Source organism: Phoxinus phoxinus, assembly GCF_949152265.1.
Source record: "Phoxinus phoxinus genome assembly, chromosome: 3".
Lineage (NCBI taxonomy): Eukaryota > Metazoa > Chordata > Actinopteri > Cypriniformes > Leuciscidae > Phoxinus > Phoxinus phoxinus.
In genome coordinates, this window is record NC_136878.1 from 6,119,516 (window position 1) to 6,138,673 (window position 19,158).

Here is a 19,158-nt window from a genome sequence, read left to right on the forward strand (position 1 = left end):
CATGAATGCAATCGCTATCATAACATGTGGCTCTTAAAGTCGCAGTCGTGACTCATAGGAGACGGGAAAACATTGAGCGGAGAAACTGGTTTGAGTGGATTTGCATTTAATCTCTTGTTATTGAAATGAAGGTGGGACCGCATTGTGTCAAAGACCTGGATGTGGCACAGAAGACATGATGTTCCAGTAATGATTCCCAGTGCTTAATGGCTCACACCCTAATGCATGCATCAACCCTAAATAACTAAAACACAGATTAACAGTCGACATGACATCCAAGCGGCAGAGGTGTAAGAGCGCTTACGTTAAGCACCACATTCATGAGCTCGGTGTGGAAAATCTCGATGTCGAAAAGCGATGAGTCACTTTGCCATGTCAAAGACAGAGTCTGTGCAGGTAAATCTGGCTGTAGTGTTAAACTATGGGGCACCGCAAGTTCACTCGGACCTGTACAATAACACACAGAGAGAGAGAAGAAGAAATGACTTCAGTTGGTAAATCATAGTAAACCTGTAATGAATTAAACCACACACCGAGCAGTTTTCTATAATCTATGACTAACAGTACAATCAAGTTTTCCACATTGATAAGAAATGTTTCTTGAGCAGCAAATCATCATATTACAATGATTTCTGAAGGATCATGTGACACTGAAGACTGGAGTAATTACGCTTTGCTTCACAGGAATACATTATTCAAATAGATATTCAAATACCAAACAATTATTTGAAGCTGTACAAATATTTCACAATATTTCTCTTTTTCAGAGAATTTGGAATAAAATATCATGACATATTACAGTCCTCAGAATTTTTAATGGAATAAAATGTATTGATGCATTTTATTGTAGTGTCAAAATCACACCGCCACTAAATTTAACCAGGGTTACGACATGTTGATGCCGTGTAATCCGAGTTAAACCTGGGGTGACCTGTATTAATTCTCTAACATGTCCTGATAAATCCGGCTAGGAATTTGATGACACTCACCATTCTGCCCTCGAGAGTGCAAGACCCCGAGGCTCAGCAACAGAGCCAGAATCACCCAGCCCTGCATACTGACCAAACCAGCGATGCTTTACTGCTAACAGGAAGAGCTGAACACAACAGAGACCTGGAGAACACAACAACAACAACAAATAATCAGTTTTACAGGTCATAAATCAGAGGGTTACACATAATCTGGGGGAAAAAATTAACAACAGCTTGCAATTGTGATACTGAAAAAACAACAAAAAATAGGAAATCATACTGCATTATGATAATATTAAGTCATATATATATAGGCTATGCTGTGTTCAGACCTAAAGACTGTTGTTAGGTCTATATAATTTTATTAACAAACAGTGATGCTGTTTTCACATTGACTTAAACAACAGTATAAGAATGATGCGTCTCTTTTATAACAAGCACTCTTGACAGCTCGCAATTCCTGTTGTACGAGACCTCCAAAACTACATTTGTCATATATAGTATAATTTTTATACATGGTTTCTCTTTTCTATAATCCCTTATTTCAATAATTTTTCATGCATAATTGCTACTTGGATTAAATAAACATACTACAAAGCATTTAAAATATGAAACCAAAAAGAGTAATTGCATAATCACCATATTTATCAACAATAACATATTCTTCTGTATTCAATTTATAGATTTATAAATTGACAATAGATTTACCCTAATATAATTATACAGCTTGATGCAATTTAAATCAGAATGAATCACACTATTCAATGTTTTGTCTTAAAGGGCACCTATTATGACATTTAAAATGTTCCTAATGTTGTTTAGGGAGTCCCCAACAACAGTTTTACATGCATGCAATGACAAAAAACACTTTTGTTTTCGTATAATATGCATTTATTTTTACCTGATTTGCTCACCGACTCCCAAATGAATCGTTCAACGACTCGTTTTTCAAACCCCTCCTTTGCGCGACGCTAATCTGCGTTGATTGGTCAGATGACCCAGCAGTGTTTACAGAGATAATACTTATTTTTAAAACGGAGTACAATGATGCTTTTATCAATTAAATTGTATTATAATAATGATTATAGTCCACTGCTTTATAGTTTGTAGTAAAAAACGAAAAATAAGATAAATCATTTAATGTTATGTTAGCAAGCATAGCCCAGAGTTCATATTGTAAAAGCACAATCAGTCTTTGTTTGCGTTAGCCCGATGCATAAACATAACGTTTTTAAAAAAAAAAAAAAAAAAATGCAGTTATGTTACGTGGTATTAATCTATTCTATAAGACAACTCCGAAAACAACGACAAACACTTCACATCTCAATACAATTGCCATTGAAGACCTAGAAGCTAAACGGTGCTTACACAACAAACAAAATAATTATTAAGCATGCTACATAAAACATAAAAGCAACAATTATTAATAACACTTACAGGTTGTGATACGGAGGAGGAAGCTGATGCAAATACACTTGGAACTGAACCTTCCTTCAATATCAGCCGCTCGCGAATCCAAGTTTGATTGCATTTAAAAAAGCAATCGTCTTCAAAATGACGCGAACAAAGCTCAAGGCTCGGACTATACTTCTGTGGTATAGTGAATTGTAGCCACTTAGTCTTCAAATGCTCCTCCTTGGGCAGATGAAAAAAGTTGTCTTTTGAGTTGCACTTCAGAACACAGCGTCTCGTCGCCATGATGTTTTCCTGCTGGCCTTGGAGCGCAATAAGTGGGCGTATCGTATTCAAATAACTTGACAAGTTGACGTCAACTAGTCAAAGAAAAAGCTTCGGTCTTCTAACGATTCATAAAAATGACTCAGAGTCGACTCTCACTTTTGAAAGACAATAACTTTATATACGGTGCACTTTCATATTTCAAACTTTGCAGGATGTTTTTGTTCACTTAGATCTATGTTACACACTACATGAAAGGTAAATTTCAAAATTCCATAATAGGTGCCCTTTAAGCAATAATACAAATCTCATCACTCACTACCTATATTTATTCCCCGAAAATCCAGAATTTCCAGTCATGCTTCTATCATGCATAAATCATCAACAAAACATCGAACTGAGATTTAGAAATGCAATAATCAGATTAAACAAGCCCTCTCTTGTGTAGATACAACATGTTGAGTTGTTTTTAATGGCATTCACACAGCAGTTCATTATTTGACGAGATGTATGATCAATCATATTTGAGGACTGAGGTCGAGGAAATGTTGCACAATGTTGGTACGCATCATGAGCATCTTATCAGCGCTGGACATTCCAAAGTGAATTCCCGAGGGAGCAAATACAAAATGCATCCCATTCCTTCCTACGAAAGATTAAATTAGCACAATGCTGCAGCTCCTACTTCACTCCTACCTCACTTAAATCAAAGAAACGTCTGGATCAAAGCCGTAAAAAGAAAAGCACATGAAAACAGTAACTAAATAACTAGATGTTGACACTTTCACAAGAATGCTAGACGTTGCACTGTTGTGCAATCGAGGTCAAATGGTCTTCTGAGCAGCTTTTAGCACATTTCAATGTGGATTCTAGGCTAGTTACTGGTCTAAATAAAGCAAGTTTGAGGAATCATTTACGTCTGGAGCACAAATGTTGCAGGATTAGAAAGCTTAATGCTTCAGGTAATAGACCACTGACTACCAAGCTAACAGATTCAGCAACCCACTCCAGTCAAGGTATTATTTAGATACAAATAAGCAAAAAGGATCATGAAGAAACACAGGGTGAAGTTGCAGCCTATTTTACAGATCTGGCTATGGGCACCGATGCCAAATACAAGTTTAAACAAGCCTCCAAACACGTCCCCTCCCGTACGTGAATCCCCAGACACCACCTCATACAGAAACTGAAGGCATTTCACTTTTCCAGTAAACTGAAGCCTGAAAAAAACATTTTAAGCAGAAAAAGAAACAGTTTAGAATCCAACATTTTGGCTTATGCAAATAACCCTACAGTTTCTGCCAGAAGAACCAATAAACATATTTAGTGGTGATTCTTGCCTCAGCAAAAATCTCAAACTTTAAGCAATAATGTAAGCAAACCCATACACCCAAGTATTTATTTACCTTCAGCATGTAACCAATCCAGCTAAACAATAGGACTCAATGCCACCCAATGCATATTTAGAGACCAGAATATCAGAGACTTTCGGTCAGGAAGCAACCCCTCAGGACACCCTAGCAACACCCCGGTAACAACCCAGTATCATACACGTATACATAGATGCCTCATTAGTGCTTATGGACTGCTATATGTAAGCCATCCGCCATGTTGGAACAACATCCAGTCCGTGAACACACGAGAGCAAGTTGACTGTGAATCTGAAACCTAGTTATTCACATGCATGAATATCTGCAATAAATATTAGCAGATGGTTTTCACAGCATTTAGTTTATTATTAATGTGATGATTCTGCAAATGTATATTGCATATTGAACACAAACCAGCACATTCTCACCTCTGAAAGGTTATCCCATTTGTTTTTGTTTTTACAGCCATACTGGCTGCACAATGCTATGACATTATCGATGAAAATGCATTTATTTGTTAGTTGAGTAATGAACACTTTGTTAACCATTCCAAGATGGCGTTGGATGTGGCATCTACTACACAAGCATCATGCTCTCGACTCGAGGTTTGCATGTGCAAGCAAGCACCACTTACATTTTCTTCAGAAAATAGAAAAATCTTATTTTAAGTTAAAAACTTTTAATGTTGTAAAACCCAGGAACATTCATTCAGACAAACCATCAACATTTTTTTGTGAAAAAAGTAGTTTTCCATTTCCCTACTAGACAAGTTGTCATTTATTATGGCAAAAAAAGCACATCTAGCTTGTTTTCAAATAACATATATCCATTAGGAACAGGATTCTCAATATTGACTTCATATCAGGTCAGCGATTCATGTGCTGCAGGGTTACGGTAAAACAAAACATCACGTTAGTGTTTGCAGACCTTGTTTGTGGTTTTGTTTGAGAGCTCACAATGGTCTTGCTGACAGATCTCTTAATGTTTCAACGGGCGTGAACAGCCAGAGGGCAAAGAACAGGAAAACAGACACGTATTTTTTTTTTTTTACGATATACTGAAACACAGGGGCTGGAAAACAATCCCATGGATCACTGCCAACCCGTTTCCTTGCATCACCAACATAAAGTTCTTATTACTAGAAGTCATCTGAGATAACATGTTTACAGTCTTTGAAAGGTTACTGTATTTTTCATAGATGTATTATTCCAGATATACCAGCCCACACATGCCCAGCATCGGCAGGGCGCTGGAATCCAGTGTTTGTGTTGGCAGCCTGTGCGGTGGGTCTGCAGCGGAGTGTGAAACTCAAATGTTCAGAGTTACCGACAATACTGTGAAACTTACCAACTAGCTACAAGCTACTCACAATTTTTAGTCAAATAACTGTCAAACTACATTAAACAAAGTAGTTTGTGATGCAAAAAAGTTACTAAAACAAGTATATTGATGATATTTAGGGGGACAATACTGCCCTACAAAGCAAAAAGGCAGTAACTACGCAGAGTGCAGAACTGAGAAAAATGACTTTAAAGTTATCCTGTGTCATCCAGCCTAAGTAGTTGTAGGTAGATTATTACCATTTTTCTCCAAAACGACACACATTTGAGATGAGATGTTTTGTCACATAACAAAGGATGGCCTGAATGTCATGAAAATGATAATAACTCATTTTTGACCAAAAATGCAGTTACTGCCTTTTTGCTTTGTAGGGCAGAATAGCCCAGGACAGCAAATGAAATAGTAAATATATTATACAACCATACTGTACATCTAACAATTCTGTGCATTTCATACATTTTCGCAAGTCCTTACTAGTAACAATTCAGAGCCAATTTGATTTTGAACACAAATGTGCACTAGTCTACTAAGGGTTATTTTCCATTAATTAAACCCTAAAAACAAGAAAAAAATTGGTTAATTGAAATAAAGCTGAAATAAAATATAGGCTAAGTACGTTTTTTTTTTTTACTTTGGCAATTAACAGAAACGTTTAAGTTGAAGAACTAAAAGTAACTGGAAATAAATAAAAACTAAACCTATATTAAACTTAAAAAAGAAAACTAATAAAAATGACTAAACTATAAAACAAAATTACAAAAAATGAAAAAATGTAAACTCAAAATAAAAAAGCTAAATCAATATATGAATAAAAGCTATAATACTATATATATACTATGCTAAAATAACATTGGCACTAAATAGGCAACAACAAACTAAAATAAATACTGGTTGTGCTATAAAAAAAAATGAAATGTCATAAAAATGTTAAAGTATAACATAAAAATGTGTGTCTGCTTTAAAGCTGGTGAAAAACGAGAAGGAGAATACAGTAATTTGTAGCAGTTTCCAATACTGTGCAGGAACTACAGAGTCCGAGCTCAGATCCTTCCTCTGGAATACATGCAAGATCGGACAGAATTCTTACGTGACATCAACATTTTCGTTGATTTTTTTCTGCGCCATGAATGGACACAAATTCCTCTCTTTCCCACCCAGTGCATTTACACATGCTGAGAACAATGACAATCTGTCCAGAGCAGTCTTCTAATGACTTCCTTCCACTTATATCACACAAACCTCACGACTGAATGAGAGTCTCTTGGGAGAAAGCTGCAGTTTCACAGTCTACCACATTTGACTTGGAACAGACACATTATAAGGGTGACCAGAGTAGTTTCTAACTGAAATAAAGCTTATATATATATATATATATATATATATATATATATATATATATATATATATATATATATATATATATATATATATATTAGATGGAAAACATAAACAACTTAAAATTAGAAATGCTGCTTTGGTAACTAGGCCTAACTGAAATAAAATTAATTGGAAATAAAGACAAAAACTAGAAATGAAGAAAACAAATAAATGAAAGCTAATACAATAAAAACAAAAGGACATAATTTTTTTTAACAAAAACTTCAAATGAAAGTGAAACCTTAAAATATTAAAATAAAAGCCAAGACAAAATAATACTAAAATAACACTGAGGGTACGGCATGTGCCATTAATCGTAATTTATTTTAGTTTCCAATAATTACACTCTAAAAAAAAAATGCTGGGTTGTTTCAAACCAACGTTTGGGTCAAATATGGACAAACCCAGCCGTTGATTTACATTTTGTTTTAAACGGTTGGGTTTAATAATTATAAATTAAAAAATTATCGTTCCGATGCTGCATTCTGTCCAGCATTCCTGCATTCCTTTCCTTCACAGCGGTGCGCTTTCGTTCCTCCCTAAAAGCCTCAACTTTTAAGCTTTTCAAGCCGTAAAATAAAAGAGACACTAGCCGCGTTTCCATTACCCTTCAAATTGCGCAAATTGAAATTGCGAATTGAAAATACGCTCAATGGAAACACGTCAATTTCGCAAAAACTCTCATTTATCGCAAACAAGTTTTTACGCTCGCATGAGGAGGTTTTTCAACCAATTCGAAAAAGGAATATTTCGCAAAACTGCAATGGAAACAGTTTTTGCGCATTTAGCTACAGTCACCTGACTTAGAAGACGCGGTGTGTTTGGGGTCCGTGTACGCAAATAATAATAATTATCATCATTATTATAACATTTAGCCTACTATACATATTTAGATGACGCTTTTATCCAAAAAAGGAACAAAGCAATTCGTCAAATGTCATTCATAATACGGGTTAGACAATAATAATACAGAGCTGAGATTATCACAAATAAACACAATATTTTGACGCATATCTAAGTGTGGAGTGTGGAGCGCGCACTACATGGCACGGAGGCGCGGGCGTGAACACTTGCATTTTCCTATTAACAGTGAAACAACTTAATATAGTCTACTCTATAATTTCTGGTCATACAGAAAATAATAATACATTATTTGTAACTACTTTTATTTGTGTAAACAATAACAAGAAAATGTTGTGCTTTTGTAAAATAAAATAAAACAATCAGGCGCGTTTTCATGATCTCCGTGAACTGGAGCGCGAGAACTGAAACAAAATATAGCCTATAGGCTAAAGCTTGAAATGTCCACTTTAAAACGAACAAATTCGAATCGAAAGCTAATACATTTTGTTCTGATTAAGTAATCCGTGAAAGGTGAATTTCTCTCTAAAAGAGCATCTGCTTAACAGCGGAGATGGAGATGTTTTTAGCCGAGTTAGAAAACAATAGTTTAATAATATTAATGGCTCTTCTTATTCAGCACTGCGGGAAAATGTCAATTCCAGGTTCTAATTTGGCCTTAGAAAACCAGTAAAATCGACAAGTTTTCCATAGCCTATTAATTTGTGAATATTTTACATGTTTAATAAAGGGGAAAAAAGTCATTAAACAAACATCTGAAAATTCGTCGATATTTACTTTTTTGCGCAGCAGTGTGTGTAGCCAGTTTAAATTAAAATTGTGGTGTTCAACTTTGCGTTTTAAAAAGACAACCGTTTATTTTTCGTTTTTCAATTACGGGTTTAAAAAGGAAAAAACGAATGGACACAAATAGCCTACATGGATCGTTTGGAATAGGAGACAGAGTTCTTTATTAAATTCATAAAATAAACAATAATTAGCCTAGAGGAATACTGGATTCTAAACTTCAAAGAAATGCCACAATCAAAACCTCAGCGCAGAAATGAGGGTGAAACACCCAGAAACTCCTTATATTTCGTTTGGAATATAAGGGTCTTTCCCTGCCATTAATGCTTGGATAACACGTACGTCTCCTTCCATTAATAATAATAATAATGTCTAATTCGGTGGCTGTGAGATTATATAAACCAACGTCCGCTGCCGTGATTTTTGGAATGACTTATCGCGAGAGAAAAAAGGACGTTTTAGTCGCATAACATCGGTTAATGGAAACGCCGTCATTTCGCAATAGTTTTGTATCGATATTTAGATAAAAGCGCAAAACATTTGCGCAAATCTGTAATGGAAACGCGGCTACTGTTCCCCAGGAGGCGTTCTGTGTGCGCGCTCGAGTCAGAGCCAATGTGCTTCACAAAGATGTCAAAGTGCCTTTTTGGCAAGTACTCATAAACACTGTGGGTGATATCTAAAGTAAACTTACACAGCTAAGAAAGAAAACGTGTGTGTAACAGTATGTTGGATCTGTTCATTAGCTCTTAAAGTGACAGCAGTAAATAGGATTAATCTAAATTTACTGTGCACAGTAAGTTTATATACCGTAAGTTTTATTTTACATTGATTATATAATGTTTTTTTTCTAGGCTTACAGAATATATTTAATCCCACTGTTAGTACATCTTCCTAAAAAACTACTAAACTTGTATTTTGTTTTGTTGTATTTATTTTGTCTGTTTTGTTTGCTAGTTCCTTTGTTCTTGTTGTATTGATGACTGTTAACTTGTCTTATGTAATTATTTTGAGTACATCATATTAAAGCTGCAGTCCGGCACTTTTTTGGGTTTAAAAATATCAAAAAATACATTTTTGAAAAAAAACGTAACCAGACAGTGTTCAAAACGATCTGCTTGCCTTACCTCGATTCAAAACGAAAAGCTTGTAATAATGATTTTAATTCCAGTGGTACTGGTGGATTTCCGCGGGAATTTCGAGCATGTCTTTGCGTCATTACGTCACTTCTGTACACATAGAGAAGGAGTCTCGGCTAGTCGGCTATATAGCGTGTGTGGATGATGGAGGTGGAGATTTAGCTCAGCACTTGGTATGGCGGATCCCGAAAGTTTAAAGCGACAATCACCAGTGACAACTGGAGATTCACCAGTTGTAAAACCCAAAGACTTCGGACTTCAGAAAAAATATATTTTTCACGTTTTGACGTGATATAAGCAATCGTTAGATTTAATCAGCATGATATAGCTACTGCAATGCTTTCCCCCACCCCCCGAATTTGGTCAGAACAAAAGTGAATGTTACTTACTTGTTCAGATGACATTTTTCGATGAAAATTCTAATGTTGACATTTTCAAAAAGTATACTCTGACATTGCTGATGACAGTACAGTATCCACAGCGACGCGGCAGCGACAGGTTCTCCTCAATACATTGTGTTCATCCGCGCTGTTTCGTGCCGATTTACTACCCACGCACAATTAATAATTCCGCGAATAACTGCAATTGCAGATTTCGAACAGAGATGGCGACAAAGAGGGAAAACGACGGACTGCAGCTTTAACCCAGTATTATTTTTTTCTTAAATTTCGATAATTGTGAAATTTCACTAATATTTAAGATTACTCATATCTTGAAAAAGGGCTTTGAACACATCACCAACCAATAATCATGTTACAAAATCGTGATATCAATATTGACCAAAAATAATCATGATTATGATTTTTGCCTATAATCGAGCAGACCTAGGCTTACTGAGGGTGACCCAAATTCTGAGGGCCACTTAACCCAACATAAAGTATACCTACCTAAATATGAAATATCCATGATAAGTTTTAATATAACATCTGTGTGCTAAAAAAAAAGACCCTCTCAATTTGTTGTGAGACTGACTCAACAGATGAGATCTCATCAGACTTAGGCTAGATTACAGGGACGGTCCAGATGAAAATTTAATCATGTCATTGTTCTCATTTCGTTCCAAAAATATTTGGCTTATAATGACAGCTTCAGTCACCAACCATTCAATTCATTGTATAGAGAGAGAAAAAAGCAATGAAAGTGAATGTTGACTGAGGCTGTCCATCTCCATCTTCTTAAGTAAACGACTACAGAATATTTAGGTCTCAAGGCCAAGACCACAAGATCAAGACTCCCAATTCAGCTAATTACGGACTGTTCTGTTTACTTATAGTTCAAAGGACCTCATATGTACAAAATTGTTGTGTAATAACTTACTAATTCATACAGTCAACACAAGCAATGGTACAAGGTGTATCATTAGTGGAAATTGTCCTGTAATTGTTGATTTACAATATAACCTTCCATTGTATGGCCACATTCACAACACTGCTATCAAATTATCACATGGTACTGCTGGTAACCAGTATATAGTATTTAAAAAACTGAGTCTCACTTTACATGCACTAATAGAAAGTACAAAGTACTACCATCCTTGAACCATGATATTGGTAGTATTCTTTGAATTACCTTGTAGTACCACTTAAATACAGCAATAATTCAGTACTATGGTACATAATAAAGTACATCTGATAATTTGATGGAAATGCATAAAAATACAAATCGATGTAGGCTATAGAAGCACATGTCACTTGATAACATGGACGATACAAAGTATTCTGGGTTAAACTGATAAAGCAACGCCCCAAAAGACTGTTTACAATAAACCACAACAAAACGGTCCAGGAAAGAAAACTAACGTTACACGAAAATACATAACCAATTTAACCAGACACTTTAAACGAATATATTTCCGTTTAATTCACCTCATTTGGTTATAAAAACTAACAAATAAGCAAAATTCAAATGCCAACGGAATGGTCATGTCGTATAAACCAAACACAATTCCTCTAACTAATCTTATAAGTAACGTTACGTCATTAATTTCACAGCGAAACATTTCCATATGTCAGTAAGACTTATATTTTAACTCGTTATATTAATCAAAGAAAAAAAGCAAACGTCACGAGCTAATACAGATAAACAGGGGGATTTCTAACGTTAAAAAAAACATAGCGTTACATGTTCCCAAACTGTTAACGTTACCTTGATGTTTTTAGTATCCAATGTCTTCGAAATCACCCAGTTATATCCATAAAAATAACGGCTGCTATCCGATCTGGTGTGTTTGGGTTAACGGCATAGACTGTAAAGGTTAATGGCAGCGCATGGCCTTCCAGACTCGTGTCAGTTGTCGGAACTGGGGGAACCGAACCGGATTCCCATTCCCAAATGGCTCCTGAATATGAACTGGATCGGATCGTTCTACCAAGCGTTCATTATGCGACATACACTTGTCTTCCTCCAGGGGGCGAATGTTGGCTCAAGAATCGCAGCATGTTTTAGTTTTTTTTTTTTTTTACTTTTGGAATTAAATCTAGTAATTCCACACGGATTAGTACCGGACACATATGGATATACAATTCGATAATCTCTGAAAAATTATTAAACGGCATTCTTGATCATCACAAACGACTTTGATTAGTTATTGATCAACACAAAAGACTGTGGTTAGTCCATCTCGATCAGCGCTGAGAAAAGTAACGGGTACCATGTGACAACGTTATCGGTGTGTTTCTTCAGCAGTAGTACGGATCATATTTTTTTACATGAAGCATGATACAGAGATAATTTAATAGCCGCTAAGTTAAAAATACACAGTGAAGAGGAAAAACTGGATAATTATTATTAAGCCCCTACATACCTGACCAATCAGATGCAACGTTCGGTTCGCCATGCCACGCCCATTCTGCTCGATTGTCAGTGGTTCTGCAGTTGTATCCTCTTCTTTACTTTTTCCAGGGATTTATTCAGCAAGGCTGCTGGACGCAGGACGGAGAGGGGCTGGAGATGGGACGGGCCATGGGAGCGTGGGCGGCTCCGTGACGTGGGTGAAGAACCACTGAACCAACACCAAAATGTACGACAAACAAAACGACAAAACTACAGTGAACATGTACTATGACCACAGCGTGTTATCAATACAGAAGTTTATTTTAGGGCTAAACAAAATAAATGAGATAAAGTAAAAACAGGTACATGCTTTATATATTAGACAAGTAATTAGATGTAATTAGATGTTTTTTTTTAAATGAACAAACATGTACAGTATAAATTACACATTTATAATCTAATAATATTTATTTACAAAATATATTTTATATAGGCCTATTAGATATGTATTAATTATTAAGCATTAGTATTAGTAATATAAATCTTAAATATAGTAACATCCAAATCTTGATATAAACATTCAGTGATTATAATTTTTTTGTCTATTTGTTGACAGTATTTATTTAAGAGTGAATTTGTTGCTCATGTTTTGGTTATAATTATGTCATAATACAAAATATTTTATGGTGTCAGAGAATTGCTGTCAAAAGATGTCTTTTAAAAGCATATCTATATCCTGTAGATGGAGCTCTGTGCTTATATAAAGAATGCATAGTTTGATTAAGCTTCATGATTTTTAGTTTAACAACCATGACACTGATATGCATGGTTTATCATCAGTGTACCTTTCTGTTCATAGTGATTTCTGAACCAGAAAATACTTAAAAATAACACCATAGCATATACTTCATGCTTTTTTTTGGCCCGCCACCACCCCCCCTCTTCGGAGGACAACTTTATTTTTAATACAGCAAACTGTATACACAATATATTATAATACAGACAATAGGTTTATATATAGTGCATAACCATTCACCCAGTTTTGTGAGTCCCTGGGTACATAAGGGGAGGGGGGATTATAGCACCACGTACAAAGTGTAACACGTAACATATAAGACACGACAAAGTGACAGACAAACAACAAGGGGACAACACAACTGCAATCTAAAAAATGCTGGGTTGTTTTAACCGAATTTTGGGTCAAATATGGACAAACTCAAACGTTGGATCAAAAATGCTATTTAAAAATGTGACCCAATGGCTGGGTTTGTCCATATTTGACCCAAAATTGGGTTAAAACAACCCAGCATTTTTTAGAGTGTGGGAAACACAAGAACGTATAATTATTATTGAATAGAATGATCTTGAGCAAATTCTCCTAAAAATAAAATAAAAAAGGGTATTTGAGGGGGAAAAAAGGTTTAAAAAAGGTCATGCATGGGTGTCGATAGTGTATGCCTATGTGTATGTATGAAGTGATAGCTGCAGGGACAAAAGCAAGAAAAAGAAAAGAAAGAAAGAAGAGAAAGAAAAAAGAAAAAAAGAGAGAAAAAAAAAAGTATAAACTTATATAACGGAAAGAGGGGAGGTATGTGTCTGGAAATGTACTTGGCTTGTAGTTATATTTATGTGATATTAAGAAATGTCCAGATGTCAAAAAAAGGGGACCAGGTGTCTTCAAAGGCTGATATCTGCCTCCTTCTGTGTGCATTGTGTTTCTCCATTGAAATGTCGTCTGAGATTAAATTTGTCCAGTGATTGATATGGCAAGATTTCTTTGATTTCCAGTTTTGGAGAACTACTTTCTTAGCGACAGCTAGAGAGATGAGCAACGGATTCCTGTATTTTTTTGGGATATAGATTTCAGAAAAGTCGCCTATGAGACAAAGTGATGGTGACGATGGGATTCTGTGGTTCAAGATAGTGGACAGTGTTTCAGTGACTGTAATCCAAAAGGAATGAACTGGTTGGCAGTGCAACATGGCGTGCAAATAGTCGTCTGTGCGACCTAAAGTGCATTGTGAACAAATATCGGTATTGTGTAGGCCCATTTTGAACATTTTACTTTGAGTGATGCGAGTTCTGTGGATGACTTTATATTGTATAAGCTTCAGGTTTGTGTTATCGGTCATGACAAATATGTTCCAACAGATTTGTTCCCAGTACTCAGGGTTGGAAGAGACGGTCAAGTCGGTTTCCCACTTGGTTATTGGGAGTGTTATTGTTGTGTTTTGGTTGGAAATCATTGTTGGTAAGTGTGATTTTATCTTTAATTTGAAGTTTAAGTTGTTGATATTGAAGGAATTGTTCTCTCCCAACCTCGTATTTCTGTGTGAGTGTGTTAAATGACATGAAATAGTGGTTCTCAAATAAGTGGTGAAGATGTGTTATTCCTTTTTGTGCCCAAATGGGGAAATAGAGAGGTTTATTCTGGGTTTAATCATAAATTCTGGGTTGTGCTAGAGTGGGGTGAACTTGTTTAATTCTAATGATGATTTTGTGATTTGGTCCGTTTTCCACCAGGCTGTCAGAGTTGAATGGATGGTAATGCGTTGGCAAAAATTGGATTTCTTGATTGATTGTGAGAGGAAGGGGAGGTCTGCAACTGAAATATTTGTGCATTGGTTTTGTTCCAATTCCAGCCACGGGAGATTACACTTGTGTATATTGATCCATTTAACTAGGTACTGTAATTGATTTGCCAGGAAGTAGTGATGGAAGTTTGGTGCCTCAAGCCCCCAATGTGATTTTTGATTTTGTAGTGTTGAGAGTGATATTCTAGGTTTTTTGTTTTTCCAATAAAATTGTGTTGTTAATGAATTAAGAGTTATGAACCATTTATCTGTAGGAGTGATGGGGATCATAGAAAAAAGGTAGTTAATTTGGGGTAGAATTTTCCTTTTGACTGCAGCTATTCTTCCGAAGAGTGTGAGTGGGTGTTTTGACCAGCGTTTATATTCGTCTTCAATTTTCTTTCGAAGTGCAGTGTAGTTGAGGATGAAAAGCTCTGACAGCCTGGGGGAAATGTGAATCCCTAGGTACTTGATGTCGCCTGTGTGAAGATGGAGGGGTGTATCCTGAGCTCCAGAATCCCATGCATCACCTGAAATTGGTAGTAAAATCGACTTGTTCCAGTTAATAGTATAATGCGAGACAAGGGAGAATTTGTTGATGATATTGAACGTTTCTTGAAGTGATACTCGTGGGTTCTGTAAATAAAGTAAAAGATCATCTGCATATAAACTGATTTTGTGTTGTACGTTGTCTACCTGAATTCCTTTGATTATGATGTTTTGTCGTATTGCTGCTGCAAGTGGTTCAGTGAAAATGGCAAAGAGAGAAGGCGAGAGTGGGCATCCCCGTCTGGTGCCCGGATGCAGTGTGAAACTCTGTGAAGTAATTCCGTTAGTGGTGATGGTGGCCCTGGGTGATGTGTACAGTATTTTAATCCAGTGAATGAACGACTCTCCAAAACCGAACTTGTTGAGTGTATTGAATAAAAAAGACCAGTTTACCTTATCAAAAGCTTTTTCTGCATCAAGTTAAATGATAATGGTTTTTTGTTGTCTTTCTTGTGCTACATTAAATAGATTAAAAAGTCTGCGGACATTATCTGTGGCGTGTCTATTCTTTATGAAGCCTGTCTGATCTGGATGAATGAGTATGGGGGTGACTGTTTCTATTCTGGTTGCTAGTGCTTTGGTGATCATTTTTAAGTCAGTATTCAATAGTGAGAGAGGTCGGTAGCTAGAAGGGTGAGATGGATCTTTGTTGGGTTTTAGAAGTATTGTCATGGCTGCTGTATTCATGTGTGTGGGTATGGTAGATTATGATTTAATTTATATAATTACCCTATTAAATAGTGGTGATAATATGTCCCAAAAGTGTCGGTAGAATTCAGCTGGTAACCCATCTGGCCCGGGAGATTTATTGCTAGGAATTTTATTGAGTGCTTTAGTAAGTTCATTAAAGGATAATTCCGGTATTTAACAGATTGAGTCTATATTGTAGTTTGTTTTGGATGAACAAGAGTGGTGGACAACATTTTTTTGACAATGGTTCCTCTCTCGAGTTTTTGACTATAATAGAATTGGCCATGGACCCATTTAACATTGGAGTCAATGGGCATGTCCGAAAATGTCATTAAAACAGCCAATAATGTTCGTTTACAAAACTGTTAAACTCACCGAGTGGTTAGTGGTGTTCGTTGATGATTATAAACAATATATCGTCGCAATATATGATTCCAATCCGTTTATTTTGCTATAGTGGAACTTTTTTTTCAGACACTTCACAACCGTGTAACTTCCGCTCAATATTTGAATCTGAAGCGTTAGCACACTCCCGACCACTTGATGGCGATAACCGATGTTTATGTCTCGCGGGACACTCACGGTCACAGTCGAGTTCAACTTCATATTGCACTGGTCAGTAGTCACGTCTTTCAATATGGTTAGAATTTGTGCGGTCAAAAACTGCGGTAAAGAGCTCTGCTCGCTAGCCTTATGAGAAACGGAAGCGAGTAAAAAGACTACATCGACCAAATGTAAACAGCCCCCTTTCCGTTTCCGTTAGCGCAAATTTATATTAACGAGCACTCAGTCCTTCAACAGAATTCAATGGGATTTTACAAAATGACGAATAAAACACGACAGAAACTGTATTTCGCAACACTTTTTGTTTCTGGAACATCAACTAACATCACTAATCACTCGGTGAGTTTAACAGTTTTGTAAACGAACATTATTGGCTGTTTTAATGACATTTTCGGACATGCACATTGACTCCAATGTTAAATGGGTCCATGGCCAATTCTTTTATAGTCAAAATCTCGAGAGAGGAACCATTGTCAAAAAAATGTTGTCCACCACTCTTGTTCATCCAAAACAAACTACAATATAGACTCAAGGTGTTAAATACCGGAATTATCCTTTAAGGCTAAGGGGTGCGTCTAGAATGTTGGTTTGTTCTGCAGTTAATTTTGGCAATGTCAGACTGTTCAAGAAGGTGTTGATTTCTGATCGAGTAGGTTGGTGAGTGGGGAAATAGAGGTTGCTGTAGAAATTCCGAAATGTGTTGTTTATATCCTGTGGGTTTTGATTAATGTTTCCTGTGTCGTCTAAGATGGCTGGGATGATTGATTTCTCTTTCTCATGTTGGAGTAAATTTGCTAAATATTTACCGTTAGCTTTATTACTATATTGAAAACCATTATATTTCAGTTGCTGAATTTAAAAATTGTGTTTTTTTCTGTATGATATCATCAATTTGTGTTTTGAGTTTAGTTCATTACTCACGGGCAATAAATCTTAAGTCTGAACTGGCATTATTAACCTCAAACGGAAGGCAGCAGTAGGAGGAGCAACGTAACGGTTCATAACACCTCCTACACTTCCACAGAATCACAGAGCAGAAAGCTGAGAGAGTTTACATCCACCAAAATGATTCTCCATTGGACAAAGTTGCTTTCAATTGTCATCCTGTTTGAAAATGCTAACGGCTGGAATTCTTCTTCAGGTCAGATATAAATCAGAAAAAGTTTTGCCTCAAACTCATTGGTCACACTTTAGTGTTCTTTTTCTGTAATGTATAATAGCATTTCTTCCTAGAGGTTAACAATACAAAATGATTTTACCATATAGATGCTGTCTCAGTGCCGACCATTATTAAACTTCAGGCTCTGGACATGTGGACACTGGAGATGGAGTGGACAATGAATCAGAAAGAAGAACGCAGAAATCAAACTTATGAAATACAAGTTGGACGCACAACAAACATGGATATTGTCGACAGAGTGCGTGAAACTCATCATTCCTCATTATGCCTGATTTTTGTGTTTTGCACTAATGGCTTACGGTCTATTCACAGATCAATGTTAGCAGAGGATCACTGGACACAGTTCACACGATGGTTTGGACCTCACAGCTCCCGCTGAACTGTGTTGACCACTCTGTCAGAATAAGACTCGTCTCTGATGCTTCACCATCCAGCTCTTGGAGTTTATGGAAAACCAACAAAGGTAGGCATTTAAAGTTCATTTCAAAAGTGCATGACCAAGAACAACTCCATAGTTGGGTCTAAAAGTCTAGGACAACTTTGCAAATATAAGATCTGCTGTCAAAAATGCAAAAGAGACACAAACTAAATATTGAGGCATTCACACACATTCATTTGATTTTTCTATTAAACTTTTCAGTAAAATTGCTAATTCTAAAAATAACCAAGACTAAACCAGAAAACTGAGATATTTGGATCCCACTGTGCGTGTATATATATATTTACAGTATATATAATATTTCTTATTCCGTCCATATTTCTATTCCACAAGTCTGTAGAGTGTGTAAAAAACACTAATTTATGTATGTATGTAGGTATGATAAGTATATTTCCACTACTTAATTTTTATGTATACATTTAAATGTGATATATATTGGAAGTAAATAACTGAAATAACAACAGGCTAATTTTAATTTTTTAAGGAATTTTGCAGTATTTATTATAAATGATTTATCTGTGCACATCATAATTTTTTTTTAAATTCATGTTTCCTTATAATCTTGAGGGTGAGTAAATGATATAAGCATCTTCCTCTGCTGCTCTTTCGCATTTATGAAATCATTCCTTATGGCATTTTCTGTGTAAAGTATCATTGTACACAAATTACTGGACCGAGTTAGACTGGTATCATTTAGCTGGTGAGGCTGGTTGACCAACATGCTCTCAGAAGTGACAGTTGAGAGGCAAATAACAGGCATGTTTAAAGTCAGGACAGTCATTGGTTAAAAGAGGAAGTTAAAGGGATAGTTCACCCAAAAAAATTTAAACTCTGTCATTGCACCCTCATGTCGTTCCAAACCTGTAAGA

General features: G+C 36.0%; 2 protein-coding genes across 5 annotated transcripts in view; one reads left to right on the forward strand and one right to left on the reverse strand.

Annotated features, from left to right (window-relative positions):
• lifra (LIF receptor subunit alpha a) overlaps window positions 1-11,891 on the reverse strand; it is a 28,508-nt gene extending 16,617 nt beyond the window's left edge. Inside the window, exons 1-3 of the mRNA XM_079607832.1 lie at window positions 11,668-11,891; window positions 990-1,113; window positions 305-447 (exon numbers count right to left, since the gene is read on the reverse strand). Of these exons, the coding sequence (XP_079463958.1) occupies window positions 305-447; window positions 990-1,056 (210 nt within the window). The 5' untranslated portion in view covers window positions 1,057-1,113; window positions 11,668-11,891. The remainder of the gene's footprint in view (window positions 1-304; window positions 448-989; window positions 1,114-11,667) is intronic.
• The window catches only part of osmr (oncostatin M receptor), a 599,178-nt gene that overhangs the window by 565,952 nt on the left and 14,068 nt on the right, over window positions 1-19,158 (forward strand). For 2 of the 4 annotated variants that reach the window (XM_079608292.1, XM_079608293.1), the window contains exons 2-4: window positions 17,695-17,811; window positions 17,937-18,088; window positions 18,163-18,313. In XM_079608292.1, coding sequence (XP_079464418.1) covers window positions 17,695-17,811; window positions 17,937-18,088; window positions 18,163-18,313 — 420 coding nt within the window. Of the gene's footprint in view, window positions 1-12,522; window positions 12,542-13,861; window positions 13,883-17,694; window positions 17,812-17,936; window positions 18,089-18,162; window positions 18,314-19,158 lie in introns of those variants that run through there. The other 2 variants (XM_079608290.1, XM_079608291.1) reach the window with 2 other exon arrangements.